At 40.2% G+C, this 17,947-nt stretch overlaps 1 protein-coding gene across 1 annotated transcript in view; it reads right to left on the minus strand.

Annotated features, from left to right (window-relative positions):
• Positions 1–15,944, minus strand: part of LOC144820169 (uncharacterized) — a 253,214-nt gene extending 237,270 nt beyond the window's left edge. The window contains exon 1 of the mRNA XM_078677789.1: positions 15,832–15,944. Coding sequence (XP_078533915.1) covers positions 15,832–15,944 — 113 coding nt within the window. The remainder of the gene's footprint in view (positions 1–15,831) is intronic.
• Positions 15,945–17,947: the final 2,003 nt, after the last annotated feature.

The following is a 17,947-nucleotide window of genomic DNA, read 5'->3' on the forward strand; positions in this document are numbered from 1 at the left end:
ACGCTGTATTGCCAACTATCTGTGTATTGACCCGTTGTGAGAGCAAATTGATCGCTCTTTTTGTTCCCTCTCCGGAGCACTTACTGGTGCTTTTTTCATTTATACATTTGTATTCTATGCCTATCCCCAGGTTTAGAAACCTTTGTAACCTTTTTAACAATAACGCGCATCCAGTTATTGCGTGTGCCACTGAATAAAGGTGCCTATTTTGAATCCTTTCGCCTCACGTCCGAGCACGGATTCGGTTACTAAGGCAACCCCCTTCCAACTATAAGGCGCGCTCACGTGACCCACGTGACCCGTTTTGTCATACCAATAACAAGCTCTCATTGGTTAATACTGTTTATCACCGCCCACCCACCACGTGGGCTCCGCCTCCGGAAACAGTCCATGCTTTGCTGAACAAACATTTATAACTAGCCCTGCCGGCCCCGTTCGTGATCGTCGGGGTCCGGTCAGAGGGTATCGCAGGTAGACAGAGGGTGCCTAGCGTCGAGGGCGTAAGTCAAGCATTGGACATTGACGCTTTACAACACGGCGGCATTCTACCAAGCTAAGTACCGTGATATGTTTCTCTGACTCGCTGTATGTTTTTTCCTCCTCTCTCTATTAATAGGGTGTGCCAATTACGCTACCACCCCCCTCCCGTGACCCAAGGTGTACCCCTATTACACCATAAAAGTGAGACATTTTAATCCTTCTTCAACTAGTGATTGTTTCACAGTTTTAGATACATTGATCGCTATTAGGAACATGTGCTTCCTTTTTAACCCACTATTATCATATCATTTTTCACTTGTAGCACATTGCACTTCCTAGCGACTAGTGCTTATTTACCCAGGGACAGTGGTGGTGATAAAGATACAGTTATAGCGCCACTCACTGCTTTTGCACCACTAATGGAGCACCATAGACCTGCCTATGTGAATTAAGACCAACCACTAATTGTTTGACTTGTCCTATATGTATGTCTATGTCCTCTTTCTCCACAGGTGCAAGAACCTACTGTAGAAAGCCTCCTAAACCAGGAGTTTAAAGGAAGACATTTTTCTCTTCCTTTTTTGCACTTTTTCACTTTTCTTTTCACTTTCACGTCCCTAGGTAAGGGTGGGCCTTAGCGTGTCCATACCGCCAGGGTTTAGTACACTTATATAGTCCTGACGAATGCCTGGTAAACTCACACCGTTTCAAAGGCAGAAACATGTTGACTGACAATTAACGCTCGGAAATAACCACACAATTAATTGTGGACTATCTTTCCTACACTTAATTTTAAATATATGTCCCAAGGGATCAAATAATAAATCTTTTTTGGATACACTAAGACATTTTTAACCCATTCACCACCATTTAATTTAATTTTCACTACACGCCTGAACTCACAAATCCTGCTCCGCAGTAGATCTGGTGTCGAAGCACACTAAAGAGGCACTCAGCCTCTTTAGTGGGGCCCAATGATGAAGCATGTCATCACCAGGTGGTGAGTGAGGGCTTTCCTAACTGAGCTCAGTGAGGCCGGTTGTATTTTTTCCTTTGCTCCTTCGTGTGGTTGTGTATAACCATAGGACACTCTTTCTTTGTTTAAGTATACGTAACCGGGGAATAAGAGTGTTGCCTACCTCTCCCTACCTCTCTTTTTGTTGATATATGACTGAAGATAGCCACTGTCTAATTATTGTTTGAACTAATGTTCATGGTCACTTTCCTTTTCCTTGTAAATATCCCTAGTAGAAACCTGTATATATTCACTTACTGTCACTTAACTGCTCCTTGGTTCTCACAAAGGACATGGGACACTATGCACTTTTCTTGAATACTATGTGTGCAATGTATATCATTGATTTGTTTCTCTTTCTTTGAAATACAAAGACTATGATGGTATAAAACCTGGTATTATGAGCTTTGTTTCTCCTTCTGACATCCCTCTCTAATCCCTCTAAACTATGATTGCTATTACGCTTTGTACTGATTCATTAACGTACATGTATTAACCACAGGAACCACTGTTTTTTGATAAACTTCTTGATAGCGGGGCGCCTGTCTTCGACTATATTTACCGCAACTTCATTTCACCTTCCAGCTGCAGGCGGGTGCCATTTTGTGTGTGCGGCACCCGTCACAGCTGAGAAAACATTTTACCAGTGACCACCAGTGCTGTTGCATGCGTGTCACTTTGGTAACCTATTCTAAAATACTCACAGCACTTGTTACATTCACTGTACATAGATGGTTCTAACTTTTATCAAGCTTTCCTTGCATCCTCTATTTGGTACAATAAATGTATTAAATTCCCACACAAATCCTTCTCTTTCAAACATTGGAAAGAAAAGAATATTTGGTAGGTTCACCAACTTGTATCTAACAATTCTGTTATTCCTTTTAGTACATTACAATAATGTTATCATCTACCCTCGTCCTACATATCTCAATATCTTCAACTTTCACAAGCACTTCAATCTTTTATTACATACAGAAATCTTCTAATCATTAGTACTCCTTCCACTTCCCTAACTCCTTTACACAAAATATCCTCTGGTTCCAATCCTAAAGCTGCCATTATATATAAACTTGTATCTACTCATACTTCTGAAAGACCAAAATCCCCAATTGAACTTGCTTGGGAACTAGACCTCTCCATCAATCTCTCATCTACAAAATGGGACAGGTTATGATTAAAAACATTTGCACCTCTAGAGCTGTTAAAATTACCCAATCCCTATTTTTTCTGTACAATAGAGTTGTTCTGACACCAGTTTATATACATAAATTTGACCCTACGTCCTCTCCTCTCTGTTGGTCCTGTCTTTCCTCCGATGGGAATCTTCTGCATTTGACATACTATTGTCCCAAAGTTCAAAAATTCTGGAAAAATATCTGGGTAAAGTATTCTACGATCTTTACATTTTGTATCCTTCTATCAATTCATAATGTATTCCTTCGTTCCCTATTGGTTGATTTTCATGCTACATTGCTGAAAATGAAGTTGCTTGATCTTGTTATTGCTCTTGCTTTTAAAGTTGTTCTTACATGTTGGAAGGATAATTCCAAAATTTCAATGTTACAATGGTGGAATTTTATGTGACAAACATAGAATATCTATTGTTTCATCTTTATCTTCACCAAAAAAAATTGCATCTAATCTACTTTGGTTACCTTGTACTACTTCTCTATCTTTACATCCCTCCATCACTCTAATACTCATATGTCAATTATTCTGTCTTTCCTTCTCTCTGTCCCTCTTTTTCCTTTCCTCTCTTTCCCCTCTCGCTATACACTATAAAATTGTTCAATAAACCATATTCCAGATGGTACCCTAATCTATTTTCTCACTTTTCTTTACTGCATATAGTTGTAATTATTAGTTTTCCTATTACATAATTCATATTCCTTTTTTGTATTCTTTTTATGATGTATTCTAGTAAGTCACTCCATTATCTGTGCCTAAATTCTATTCTTGGTACCTGTTTATATATTCAATAAAAATTATTTAACAAAAAAAAAGGCACTAACATGGCAAATCACTTTTGCCTAGCGAAAAGGAACAAGACCAACCAAGTCACTAGTAAAGCAGATACAAATATTTGATAACTGCTTGCAATGTGAGTGTTCCTTATTTATTGTTATGCCGGTAAAGATTTGACATGCCTTTGCTTGTAATAGTGTTGTCTGTCTGTTCCCTGCTCTTAGATTAGAGTGAACATGTGTAACGTTCTCCAGGTTACATCGGTGATAATCTTTGAAGTGGAACGTACATTTTCTCGTTGTATTGATCTTATGTTTCAGGCTTGTGTTTAGCTTGTTTGTCTCGAGTGGAATTCAAAATATAAAAAATCAGCTGTACTAATCAACTAACTACTACACTTCCTGTCTCTTTATCGTCCCTGCGTTCTCTCTTTGTGACTATTTCCCTATCTTTCTCTTCCTCCTTATTTCTCCCTTTTTTCCTTTCTGCCGCCTTCAACCACTGGCACAAATAAAGCACATCCTATTGCATTAAAATATCACATGTACGCTTGCATTTTCTAACAGTGATTTCAAGATTGACCGTCATGCAGTGATCTGAGTCATCAGCCATGTTAAAGCAATGATAATGCCTCCTTATTTAATGTTCTTAGCACAACAGTTACATGCAATGTGTACCTTATGGGTTTTGAATGTGAGCTCTGTCTAATTTCCTTAATGGTAAGAAGAAAAAGCCTAAGTCAATCATTTCTTGACACTTTAAAAAATCTGTACCAATGTGAAATTCATCGTGCACCCAAAGAAGATTGGATGGGCATGTCAAACTTTATGCAATACATTAGTAATCGGCAGGAGAACATTTGCATGACTTTTTTTTGTAGTGCTTCTGGATGTCAAGTGACTTTGATTTACATTCACAGTGACAAGTGAACTCCAAGAGGACTCGTCACCTTGAGTGCCCTGCATTCCTCTCTACAGAGGCATGACTAAATGGCTCCCTGCAAAATGTGTGTTTGCAATTGACAGACTTAAAGTCCTTTCCTTTTAGAGTTGAAGACACACAGACACGCAAAGACATCTCATTTATTATCAAAAAAATTACTTTATTTTTAATTTTTAAAATACAAGCATGTTCCAAAATAAAACAACATGAAACAATCAAACAAGAGTCAAAAAGCACATCACTTTATGCTAGACCACATTTAATTGGAAACAACAGCGACATTGTGCAATTATTATACCTTAAGATTTCCCAATACAATAAAATAATTAATTCATACAACAGATATTAAAGCATCTTGCTACAAATGAAATCAACCACAGGTAGTCTCTTCAATAAAGGATCTTAAGAAGAATTTACTTTTACAGTTAGAAACAATTTATATGTCAAACCCACATACTCACAAAGTTGGCTTTAACTGTGAACCCACAAACATACACATGCAGCACATTCACCCTAGTTCCCCTATAAAATGGCTGACTATTGACAATATTCTATTTTCATTTAATTTTGATTTGCAAATTACTTTTAAGTTTTACAGCTATTATAAAATGTTTCCAAGTTTTGGGTAATTGTTATGGGATTTATTTAATTAAAGTTGCTTTGCAATAGCAGATGCATGCGATGAATACATACCTTCTGTGTGATATTGTCCGTGGCTAAATAAAGTCCACATTTGCAGTATTTGAAACATGTTTACATTCAGTTGCTTTAGTACCTTTAATAAAGATCAGAATTGTTGTAGTGGTTGGTTTGACCAGAAGACATCTGTGTGGCAATTTAGTTCTTCCTCTTCACTTGCTAATAAATTTAAGACCCTAGGAGTGATCATGGATTATTAAATCTGGTACCTGGTTCTCAAAGTATTAATCGTGTTTCAGCAAATGGTTTTCAGAATCTGTGATTAATCAAAAATATTTTCGTTTAATGTTAGATTTCTATTCAGCATGCAGGAAGTAATGACTGGACTCTGCCAGCATATGTTTCTTAATGCAATATCTCTGTAGTTTACAAAATGCTGCTGCCCCGGCTCTATGCTGGAGCGACCACGTTATACAAATACTTTCTCTCTCACGCTCATTATATTTTTTTTCTTAAGGTAGTATGCGGTCACCAAGGTACCAAACATTGCCTGTTACAAATTTCCAAATCATTCCTTAGCATAAATAACATAAGTTGAGGCTTAACATAACATAGCATATAACATAATATAACTGTGAGAAAAGTCCAGTCACAGGGATGCAGGGGTGCAAATTTAGAAGGAAGCCCAATACAATTGAGGTAAGTTTAGGGATATTTCAGGTTTGCACGCCTATCTTCACTGTATAGGACGCCTTCCTACCAGTTGATCCAGTGGATTCTATTGGTATTACCTTGTGCATCGACGACTTCATCCTGGCACTAAAGGCCTTCAAGAGTAGAGCACATTTTCATCCCTAGGCTGAATTCCCTTGATGGTCCTCCTGCTCCTTTACAATTCAGCAAGCTCTGACAGGGCTCGCAAGTGGGGATTCTTCCTCTTTAGGTCCCTGATCCTCCCTATGGGTATCAGATTTCTTGTTGGCAGTGGGACCTTTTTAGAATGTTTACCACAAATGTTGTCCCTACTATTGGTAGTGGAGGCCTGAGCCATTGTTCCAGGCTCCAGACTCCCCGCACTCCCCTGACGTGCTATCTGGGCACTTGTTTCAACACACACACACTCAGGAAGACCCTGGATCTTCCCTTCCACGCCAGACCAACCAGTGGCTTTAGGTCATTTTGCAACAGACACTCTACTTGAATGGCAGGGCCAACAGTTACCTTCTGCATGCCAGTAACATCTCCACACTTAAGGTTGTCCATTCCCATTGGATGAAACTTCTCCTCATCGACAGCATTGACTACCCTGTGGAGAATATGTGGGATAATCTGATCTTCGGTAACCAGCCAGTACACAACTGTGGTGGTGCTGGCCTCTGTATTCCTCAAAGCCTCTACCTAGTCCAGTTGATAATTGGCCATTGCTTGTACTTCAGCATGCCGGGAAGATAAGGCAGCCAGGGCTTCAACATCCACCACACCCACATAGACTAAGATGGCTTCAATCCAGCCCCTGATTTCCTCACGACAAATTTCTACCCATATTCCTACACTAGCAGTCCCTTGGGACTACCCACCAAAGGGAAGCTTCTTGGAACAGAGTGAGTCTCCTTTTTTATGTCCTGGCTTATAAAAGTCCAGGCACACTCCACCCTTCACAAGGTTAAAAGGCATCTTCTCCTAGTACCTTCCCCAGTTAGTTTTGTAAAAGGCACAACACTCCCTCTCTTGAAAAGACTTTTGGGACTATTGTGAGAACGGCTTCTTATTAAGAGTTAGTGGCAAACTCTGCCCCTCCAGCGGATTTGGAGCATGAAGTTTGTAATAATGGTTTAGAATACTATCCTCAGCAATTGCCAGTGGTTGGAAAAATTGGTAGCATTTCTCTCATCAACTTTTGTGTGTTTGATGTACCGGTAAAAGAGGCAAGAATATGCTCAGACATGTGTCCCATGCTCACTGTGCCACCAGGGGCGGCTCTAGGCTCAGGGCAGACCTGGGCAGGGAGCGTAGGTAGGGGGCCCCGGAAGAAGGGGTCCGGGCAGGGCGGAGCGCGGAGGCCAGTGAAAAGGGGGGGACAGGGTGTTTAGAATTGGAACAGAGCCAGAGGCCGCCAAATCCCTGCCAGGGGCCGCCACGCAAATATGTATCCATCCTCAGAGGATTATTAATTAAGGATATATATTGGCGTGGTGGCCCCTGGGATTTGGTGGCCCTGTGCAGGTGCACAGCTTGCATATGCCTAAGGCCGCCCCTGGTGCCACTGGAACTAAGGTACACCAGACTGAAGAGCCGCAGTCAGGGTGAAACTGGTCTTGGATTGCTTGTATTCCAGTCCTGGGGTGACCTGCCTGGCAGTTCGGGATGGACTGCCCTATTGGGGCCGGGTCAAGACTTATTTAAGGATATTTCAAAGAAGCATAATGATTATTGTGTTAACCTAGAAAAAATACAGAAACACCATTTCATTTTTTACTTCTATTGCTATTGTACTCCTAATACATTTGCATCTTTGATGCAATTGCTTTTCTCTCCACAACATTTTAGTTAATTTAATGCTCAATAAATGTTGCTTATTTTCATTCTTATGAAGCCTAGTTTTTCTAACTTAAATGTTTGCCTTTCTTCCCCAGTTTCTGTCTTAATCCTAATTTACTTACTTTTTCTGTAGACAGATTACTATTGTATGTATTACTATTGTGGGTGCATTTCACGTGTGCCTTTATTGAAACGCTGCTATTTCTATTTTTCTGTATTATTGCTATCTGTTATTTAAGGGAAAATAAGTGTTCAAACTCAAAAAAATAAAAACATGCATGATAATTTAGCAGTGGTTACCTTCAATATTTTTTCCACAAATAAATGCTAATATCTGGGTGATTATGTGTGAGTCATAGGCAAATTAATGTCATCAATTAGGCATGTTTTATCTCCCTCAATATAATATGTGTATCATGTTATTTGTATTTGCATACCCAGCATCTGTCAGTTTAACCTTGCATCATTTGTCTTCTGTCCATTTATGCATAGCTTCTGTTGGGAGACTAAAGAATCAGGCCACGGAAATGACATAAATCATATTCTGCTCACATCAAAGACATGTAGGTGGTAATGTTGAAATCCTTCCTTGAGTGAGGACAAATATGCATGAGGTAACCCATCTAGGATTGAGAGATGTGTTCGATGTTAAGCTAAAAGCAACATAATGGCAACTGACCAACCATTGAGGCTGTGGTAGTTTAGTAAACACAGTGGCATGGATAGGATCAGTCACTGCAGTGGTCGCTTTCACTTATAGGCATCAGGACTTTCTTTTCTGACCCATTTATAATTTACCAAAAGTAAATGATAAAGTATTTTAATTGTTGATTTAATTAAAAAGCCAAACCTTGAGTCCAGCAGAAGCTTGAAGCCATACCGTGTTTGATGAATGGCATCAGAGACATTGACAAGGCCCCTGGGACTTGCTCAGGGCCTTGGCCCACCTCAGTGTCCCATCCTCTGTCATGTACTTCATCATCACAGCAGAATGTAGCCAGGAAGGTGTATGCTTAAACCCTGCAGTGTGCAGGTCAACATGTCAATCAACCTGTCACCTCAGCCTTTCCAATCTCATCACACATAGTCTAAACCATGGACCCTGCAGCAGCACAAGTTTGGGGTTTTCAGTTTTATGCTGCAGTGCTACTTCAGGTAGGCGGAAGCTGTGTGGCTATCCAAATGGTTATTAAGCCACCAGGAGCGCAAATGGGACCTGTTCAAGCAATAAGATTAGTAAAACAAAAACCTTTAAGTGTATGTGAATGAGAGTGTTCCTATGCAAAAGAGTGTCTCTATATTTGAGTGTGTGACTGTTTGTCTAGGTATGAACATGTATGTGAGTGAAAGTAAGACAGAAGGAGTGACATAGAGTGAATGAGAATTAGAGATAGTATAAGTGAGTCAGACTGAAAATATGTGAATGAGAGTAAGATTGAGTGCATGAAAATGAATATCTGAAGGTAAGTGAGAGAGTAAAAGTGAATGTGAGTCAGTGATTTAGAGAAAAATTGGAAATAACAGTGAGTCTGAGTGAGAATGCATGAGACTAAGAGTGATTGTAAGACTGAGTTAGAATACGAATGAGTGCTAGTGAGTGATAACATATGACTGAGAGTAAGGGTGAGTGCAAGTGTCAATGAGAGTGAGTGTGAATCAATGAGTAACACTGAGTGAGAATAAATGAGAGTAATGGTGAGTAGAAATGAGTGTGGAAATAAGTTTGAATATGTGAGTGCCAGCAAGTGACAGTGAATGGTTGAGAACGAGTGAGAAAAGAGTAAGAATTAGCATGAATGATTGAGAATTAGTGTTAGTGAGTGAGTAAATCTAAGTGAGCATGAGTGAGAATGTGAGGTGTGTGTGAGTTTGCCATTGTCCCAGGCATATTGAAGGTATGTTTTTGATTCACAGAGACACACAATGCAAATTGTTGGTGCCGGTATACTAGAAGTAATTCTTACATTAAAAGCACAATTGACAAAATGCTGGCACTGGTAAACCAGAGGTAATTCTTTGGATAACATGTACCTTTAGCAAAGTAATGGCACTTGCATATTCAAGGTAGTTCTTGGCCAATAGGGCATGTGTGGAAAAAGTATTGGAGGCAGTTCTTCGCATATATGCACTTCTAATGCTCACACATTAGAGGTAGTCCTTGGGCAAATGGAAGGGCATCCATTGCATATGGAAGGGAGGCAACCATGATACAATGCTGACACTGACACTATTTGTACTTTTTGGCATAATGATCACTTAGGTTTCATGAAAGGCATCAACTGGAAAAAAATTGATACTGTCATAATGTAATTATTTTTGGGATAAAGGGGTTTTCCATATGTGGGGGTCAAAAATGTATATTGGTACACTAAAAGTTATTTTTGACATATGGATGGGCCCAAATAATGTTTTGAAAGAAATGGGATCAACTGGAAAGTGTCAGGCTTCATTGGTTTGGCACATCATGAAATGACTTCCAATTGATGTTGTGTATGGACATTTTCACTGGCATCATTGTAAATGGAGAACAATTTCACCTGCTAAAATGCTAGAACCTTATTACAATAGACAATTTTTGCATCTGTTCCACTCATGGACAAATCCTTTCCCGACAACACCACAGCGATTGGAGGTTACGATCCCTTTTCCACTCTGAAGAGTAGAGTGCATCTCTGATTGCTTTCAAGGTATGAAGAGGGCATGGAGGAGTTTGTCAATGTCAACATGCTCTCTGGTGCTTGGGTATTCACCATCTTTCAAGTAAAACTTTGCATTTCACCTCCCATTCCTGCTTTATTACTGCATTATTTTACACTGGCATTGTGCAAAACTATATATAGTAAAAACCTTTTATGCCGATCAGATATGATTTTGTGAAAAGCTGTCAGCCACGAAGGTAATCATTGTAATCATAAATGTGGGTTCCTCGCTATTCCGCCCGCATTTTTGGGTTCTCCTATCTGGAGTCTCGGTTTGGCGACAGATTAACACTCTATTGTTTGAATCACTTGAACCTTTAAGGATGACCCCACGGGTGCCCAAATGCCGCCATGTTTCACCTTGCAAGCAGGAAAATCCATCCAAATTGTGATTTTCTCAGAATACACGTCATTTTAGTCCTGATGGTGATCCCAGTATTTTCTGTGGGATCGAAACGCCATCTACTTTAGCAACCTGACACAAATTTGTTGTATAATAATTATTCCATATTGGTAGAATGGTGCTTCTAAATATGCTATCTGGCCTAAATATTTGATTATGTTTTGGCCATGCTATTTTGTTTGCTTTATGCCGGAGTTTTTTCGTTTTACTAATATTATAAACACTACCCCACTTTCCTTGTCTTTTTCATGATGTTAAATTAAATATTATGTTTTCTTAGAAAAATACATGACACAGTCGTTATTATATTTCTGTGCTGATTTGCTCCATTTATAAATTGTTGAAAGGGACCACTGTTTCCTTATACTTACTTGTACCTAAGGTCCCGCTCAGACAGATCGGGTTCCATTGTCCTTTAAAATATAGGTTAGGAGTGTGCACACCTTTGATTTAAAAAAAAACAAACAACTTTGTGATATTCCCAACATACCCCTTAAACCATGTTTACTGAAGAAGATACATTTTTCTTTCACTCTGGACACTTCTCCCAAAATCAGGAAGAACTACTTAGCTCCAGAATGGCAGTGTGCCACTTAGGGAAAAACCTGTTGTACTGTTTCAACCGGCTCTGGGTGCCTGAGATCCCCTTACCTGAACACGATTGACTCTACCTGGAAGAGAAAATGGACACAAGGGTAGGCATTTCAATGATTTAGCTGAAAAAGTGATCTATACAGAAGCATCACTTTGTGGTCCCTCCTAACTTAGGGCCTGATATAGATCTCGGCGGACGGGTTACTCCCTTGCACCGAAATATAAATAACAATTATATCCTATGGGATTTATATTTTGGTGGACGGGATATCCATCAAAGTTGCGGTGAATTAAACTATCTGCCAAGATCTAAATCAGGCCCTTAGTTGTCTTTGATTTACCACTCCTTTTAGACGCTGATTATGAATATGGAGACTTTGTATCTGTGGTTGTTCTGCCAAATTACTGCTGACTCTAGTTTTTCCAGACCTCCATTTACTAGTAGTGAAAACACTGGATCTCATTTTTTACCACCCTGAAGATTCAGTCATTAAAATCGTGAGAGAATTAGTTGGGAATTTCAGTTGAAATTGAAGCATGGCCACTTCTTAATTGCAAAAAATAGAGGCAGCAGCTATTACTCCTACTTCCTGGAGTCACCTCACAGCCCGCTTCAATTAAGCACCTCAAAGTGGGTGCTGAATGGGGGCAGTATGACTGTCAATGGGGACTATGCTTGTGGAAAAGGACCTGGTAATTCTGGGTTCACATGTTATACCTCATTCCTGGGGCAACACCTCAAAATAGAAAGGTTTAGGGGATGATAATGACAATAAATTGTAGGCAGTATTTGCCACCTTGCAAAAATCAGATATGCCAAGTCAGAACTATACTGTTTATGTTTTGTAAAGCGTATGGCTACCCAAGGAATTCCCCACACTGGTGAGTGCTGAGAATTAGACCTACAGTGCGTTAACGGGGAAACAACCAAGTCTAGATTTTCTTCATAAAGGAGAGCTAATTTTCCAGTGCTCTGAGAATGGTTAGAAGATCATTCCTCAACTTCGGTACTAAGCGTGCAATCGATCGTCCTCCCCATCTCATCCTTTTTATCCTGGTTGTACTGAGGAGATGGAGATGCGTGGATCTTAGACTTCTAGTTAAGCATAAGTGGTTACCAACTCTCTGAACTTTACAGGACCCTTGTTATTGATGGCCTTATGCTCAATACAAAGTTATTTAAACTTAATCCTCAATTGGGAGCCAAAGCAGCTGTATGAGGGGTTCTCTAGCGGAGGTTAACTAGGAACCTTTAAGAGGAGCATTGCTGCCGCATTTTGTAAAGTCTGAAGTCTTGTTAATATGTATATGGGGGCACCAATATAAAGAGAGTTGCCGTAATCCAGATGGAAAAAAATAAGAGACTGGATGACCGTTTTCCTTAGATTCTCTGGGATCATTACGAGTATCTTCCTGAGCATTCGGAGTAGCGAGAAACAAATGCCACACTAATGTATTTGCTTGGTGTTCCATTGTTAGTGAACTGTCCAACCAGATTCCCAAGTTTTTTATCACCGGTTTGGGGTCGGGGGGGGTGGGTGGGGTGGGGCGTCATCTTGCCAGCTGCTCAGGGATCTATGTATGGCTTGGTTTCCTAATAACATTAGTTCAGTCTTATCGCCATTGAGCTTTAGGCGGCAACTTGACATCCAGCTGTGCATTTTATCCAAGCAGGGTGCCAATTGTTTATTTCCTAGATTAGCACCTTCTGTTAAAGAGACAACCAGCCAGGTGTCATCCGCATAGGAGACCGCCGACAAGTCAATATTCTGCACTAAGGTGGCAAGCTGGCTCACATATAAATCGAACGGCATGGGGCTGAGTGACGATCCTCGAGGGACACCACAAATAATTGGAAAGTTATCAGAGAGTCAGTCTTTGTCCATGACTTGGTATGATCTGTTTTCCAAATACGAAGTGAGCCAGTCTAATACTTTGTCCAGAATTCCCACTTCCTGAAGTCTGTCTCTTAGAATAGTGTGATGTACTGTGTTGAATAGCTCGCTTAAATCCAATAATAGGATCGACGCTGAGCTTACATTATCTAATATAGCTTTAAGCTCCTTTGTGACCACCAGAAAAGCGGCTTCTGTGCTATAGCGGGCACGGGAGACCATCTGGTTTGGATGAAGAATGTTATTATTTTCTGAAACGTTTACTAATGTCTGGTTGACTTGTTTCTCTAGTAATTTTCCTAAGACAGGAAGTAATGAGATGGGTCTCAGGTTAGACAGGATTGTTAGATCCATCTGAGGTTTTTTCAATAGGTGTCTAATTACTGCATGCTTTTATTGCTTAGGAACCATGTCCGCATCTAGTGAGTGATTAAAGAGTTACATAAGTGAGGGTAATATAACCTCCGCCTCTTTGGATAAGATATATGAGGGTGCAGGATCTAATGGAGATCCAGATTTGGTTGTCTTCATTAGATTAAGGTTTGTCTCTTCGTCAAGTTTAGGAAATTGTGAAAAAGTCGAAGGTGTTTGCAGATCTCTGCTCTTGCTTTCCTCCATTCGTGCCAATTCAGGATTGATCTGGAATTGATCGGAAATATCAGTAAATTTTTTGTGAAAGAAGGAAGCTATTTCATTGCATCTTTCTTTTGTGACTTGTGGGGAGATGATACTATCATTTGGAGTAAACATGGTTTTGACCGAGGAGTTCAAGGCCTGAGTAATTCTTTTCCTCATGAAATTTGGCCTGTGCTTTCTTTATTTCGTTATGATAGGTTCTAATTGAAGCTTTTTATTTTGTTTTAAGCGACAGGTCAAATTCCATTCTCCAGTTCCTTTCTAGTTTCTTGCAAAGTTGTTTTTGTGCAAAGAGTTGGTCGTTGTACCACAGGGTTTGTTTTGTATGTGTTTTAGGACTGGAGGTAATTTGGGTAGCCATGCATCTAGTGACTGGACAATTCAGTGTTCCCATTGCTGATAATCCTCTTCTAGATTACCTAAAAAATTAGAAACTGTATCGATCAAGGTAGTCTCCTCTGGGTGACGAGAGCCTGAGGTCTCGGTCACCATCCTTTTTTGGTAATGCACTACCAGCTAGCTTGGCAGGCAAAAGTACAATGTAGGCCCAAAGAGGTGACAGCCATCGTCAAGGACTTCGTCCAAACTAACATAAGATGGCCAGTTGGAAAGTGACAGACTAGTTGAGCCATTGAAATAAAAAATGATTACCAAACATCCTGAAGCATTGTCCCACTTGGAATGTACTGTTTCATTAACATTTTCAGTGAACACTTGCACAGCTCATTTATTTGGAGCGTCAATGTAAATCTTTAGTTCTTCCTTATTTTTGAAGCTGTGTTTCATTGGATGTTTCTTTTTTAACTAGTCTGTTTACAAATAACGTATATTACATTTTCATAAGAAATTCATGAAATGAGAGACTTTAAAATTACTGCCTGCTTCCCTCAGAAGAGCGGATCATCCCAAACGAATAAGTAATTAGAAAAAGCAATTCTAATCGCGTCAACCTTTCACGTAATGCACACAAATTAGCGAGGGTTGCATGCAGGGTTATTGCACTTCTGGCTGAAAGCATTTACCATAAACTTCTAGGGCCTCATTTACATGGTCCCTATGCCACCGGACATCACTTTTGTTGGCGCTTCATTGGCGCATAGTGCAGTGCCATATCTACAAGGCCACCGAAAGCCACCCTGTTTGGCTTTTCATGGCCTTGTAGATATGGTGTGAGATAATTAAATGCAAGTCAGTGCGTTGCAACCCACTGTGATGGGGAGGTGTGCCATGGATATTGTGGTGGGTGTTCCCACAGACCACCCATGGCTTTTGACAATTTCCCAGATTTACATTTTTCTGTAAACCCAGGGGAGGCACAACCAGGAGAAATAACTTTATTTTTCCACACTTTTTCCCCTTTCTATGTCAAGTCAAGAAAACCTTTATTCATCCATCTCCAATTAAGATGAAGTTATCTGCGGCTAATACACGTGGTGCAATCATTTCCAATAATTGATTTACAAAGTTCGGTTTTGGACCTGGGGGCTCCTCTCCATGTTCATGTTGCCAAATAAGGAGTGCTAATCTTAAAAATGAATATTTCCAACATATTAGTGATGCAGGATTCTAAAGTAATAATCTCGAGGGAGGCCTTGATAGCAACTGCGATGCCTCCACCACTACCCACTTCTCTGTTTAGTCTGACTGTATGATATTGAGGGGGGATAGCAATAGTGACATCTGGAGAGGCGTGGCTGTGGAGCCATGTTACAGTAAATAAACAAATGTCAGGATCTTCGGCATCCAAAAAGCTCCAAACTTCTAACGTGTGTTTAGGGAAAGACCGTGCATTGAGATATAGTCCCCTTAGTGGTTTGAGGGCTGCGTTTTCTTCTCCACTACTCATGTCTTTAATACTAGTGGTCGATATGGGTATTTTATTACTGTTTTGGGTGCCAGACTGAAGAGTAGCAGAAGATGCAGCGGAGTGAAATGGACATGTAAAACTTTGTGGGGTGAGAGTATTTAGTGATCGCAACTCGGCACTGCAGTAATTCAGCATGGTGTTAAATTGGGCCTTACCCGATACAGTATAAAAGCTGCAGGTGTCCTGGCAGCTGGCGGCGGTCATGCGCGGACGATCGCAGACGGGCTTGCCTTCGGCACGACGCCGGCACGTTACTGCACTCGTCCATGCCCCAGGCTGATTTAAATAGGCAGGGGGAGGCAATGATAACACTAGACCGCTGACCTGACCGGAACTAATTCCTCCAGTACAGTGCCAAGCGGAAAAGAGCCTGTAGTCCCTCCACTCAATAGGCACAACAACAAGGCGGGCCGAATGGCAAAAAAGTAAACAAGAAAAATGCTGACCAAGGCGAAGCAAGTGTGCTCGAAGGTATGTGCAAATTCGGAAAAGTATGTGCAGATTAAAATGAAACAATAATTAAATGATTAAAAGACACAATTATAAGTCATTAAGTTACAGATGAGACCAAAAAGATCAATTTAAAAACGGTCACAGTTAAAAACAAGAGCTTTCATGGGAATTACTGACCATAGAGCTGAAGGTCTGCTGTGCGCGTCCACGCCCCAGGCTGGTTTAAATAGGCAGGGGGAGGCCACGATAGCACTAGACCGCTGACCTGACTGGAACTAATCCCTTCAGTACAGTGCTAAGTGGAAGAGAGCCTGTAGTCCCTCCGCTCAATCGGCACAAGCTGTGACGGAACGGGGACAAGGCGGGCAGAATGGCAAAAAATAATGAAGCAAAATGCTGACCAAGGCAAAGCAAGTGTGTTCGAAGGTATGTGTAATTCTGGAAAAGTATGTGCAAATTAAAATGAAACAATAATTAAATGATTAAACTACACAATTACAAGTCAGTAAGCTACAGGTGAGACCAAAAAGATCAATTTAAAAATGGTCACAGCTCAAAACAAGAGCTTTCGTGGGAGTTTCTGTCCATAGAGATGAAGGGCCTATGCCTTCCAGGGAGTTAAGGGGTACACTCAGACCTAGATCGTGAAAACCATTCTTTACGTAGGTCAACCATTGAATGGTATTAATGTTGTCAAGGTTCAGACAGTCACTCAAAACTTCCTTAGAGAACCCATAATAATAAAGGAACTATGCCAATAAAATCTTCCAAAAATCATATCCCTATTTCTGCGTAAGTGATAACATTTGGGGTAGTTTTAGGTAATGCTAAAAGTCTACATATAAAACGTATTTTCTACTATCTGTAACTGTCTTGAAACAAAATAATCCGACACTCCTGCCCCATAGGAGCCAAGAGATAAACACTTGCTTTTATACAGCTGGATTATCTCTCCCCTTTCTATGTATGCTGCTGAATGCAGCACACATAGAAAGAGAAAATTGCCTCTATTGATTGTTTTTGAGCAAGAAGATGTACCTTCCTGCACAAACACAATCATTCCCACAACGCAGGCAACTACAATATAGGAAAATATAAAAACAAAGAAAGAAGGAAGGCTTGGTTTTAACATAAACTACACAGGCTTGTCTACTGCCAGCATTGGCTTCCAAACCACAGAATCAAATGAGCACGCAAACACAATGGCTGGCTTAGGGAGAGATATTGAGTCACGAGTCCACAGAAACAAACAAGAGCATGTGATAACACGAGGCCTCAGGTTCTACAGTCTGCCCACTCCTTATTTTCAGGCATCATAACATCCCATCTGTACACAGTGAGCACTTGAATATTATGATAAATAGGAGTATTATCAATATTATTACCAACTGGTTTATGAGTGTAAGGCATGCTTTGCCAAACAATATATTCCACTTGCAGAAGTTTAAATAATAGTCTGGCTTTTGACACGCTATTATGCTGATTTATGGATAGAAAAAGCAAGGAAAAGAAGAACAAAACATGCAATAAAGAGAATATGCTGTACTTTATAGTTGAAATACCGCAGTATTATAAAAGCTGTAATTCCTGTGCATCTGACACAATTGCTCCCCACACCACATGAAGTGCAGCATCGTACCACAGAATAGGCCCTAAGCGTCTTGTTTAGGAAAGCATACGCAGGGGTAAATTCATGGAGGAAATAGTTTGTTGGACTGTTACAAAAATGATATAATTAAACTATTGCTTATGAATCATTATAATTGTGTGATAAAAGGTGGCAAAAGCTTCTCTCAATAACTGGAGTTGTGGATGCTT

Source organism: Lissotriton helveticus, chromosome 2_1, assembly GCF_964261635.1.
Source record: "Lissotriton helveticus chromosome 2_1, aLisHel1.1, whole genome shotgun sequence".
In the NCBI taxonomy this organism is placed as follows: Eukaryota; Metazoa; Chordata; class Amphibia; order Caudata; family Salamandridae; genus Lissotriton; species Lissotriton helveticus.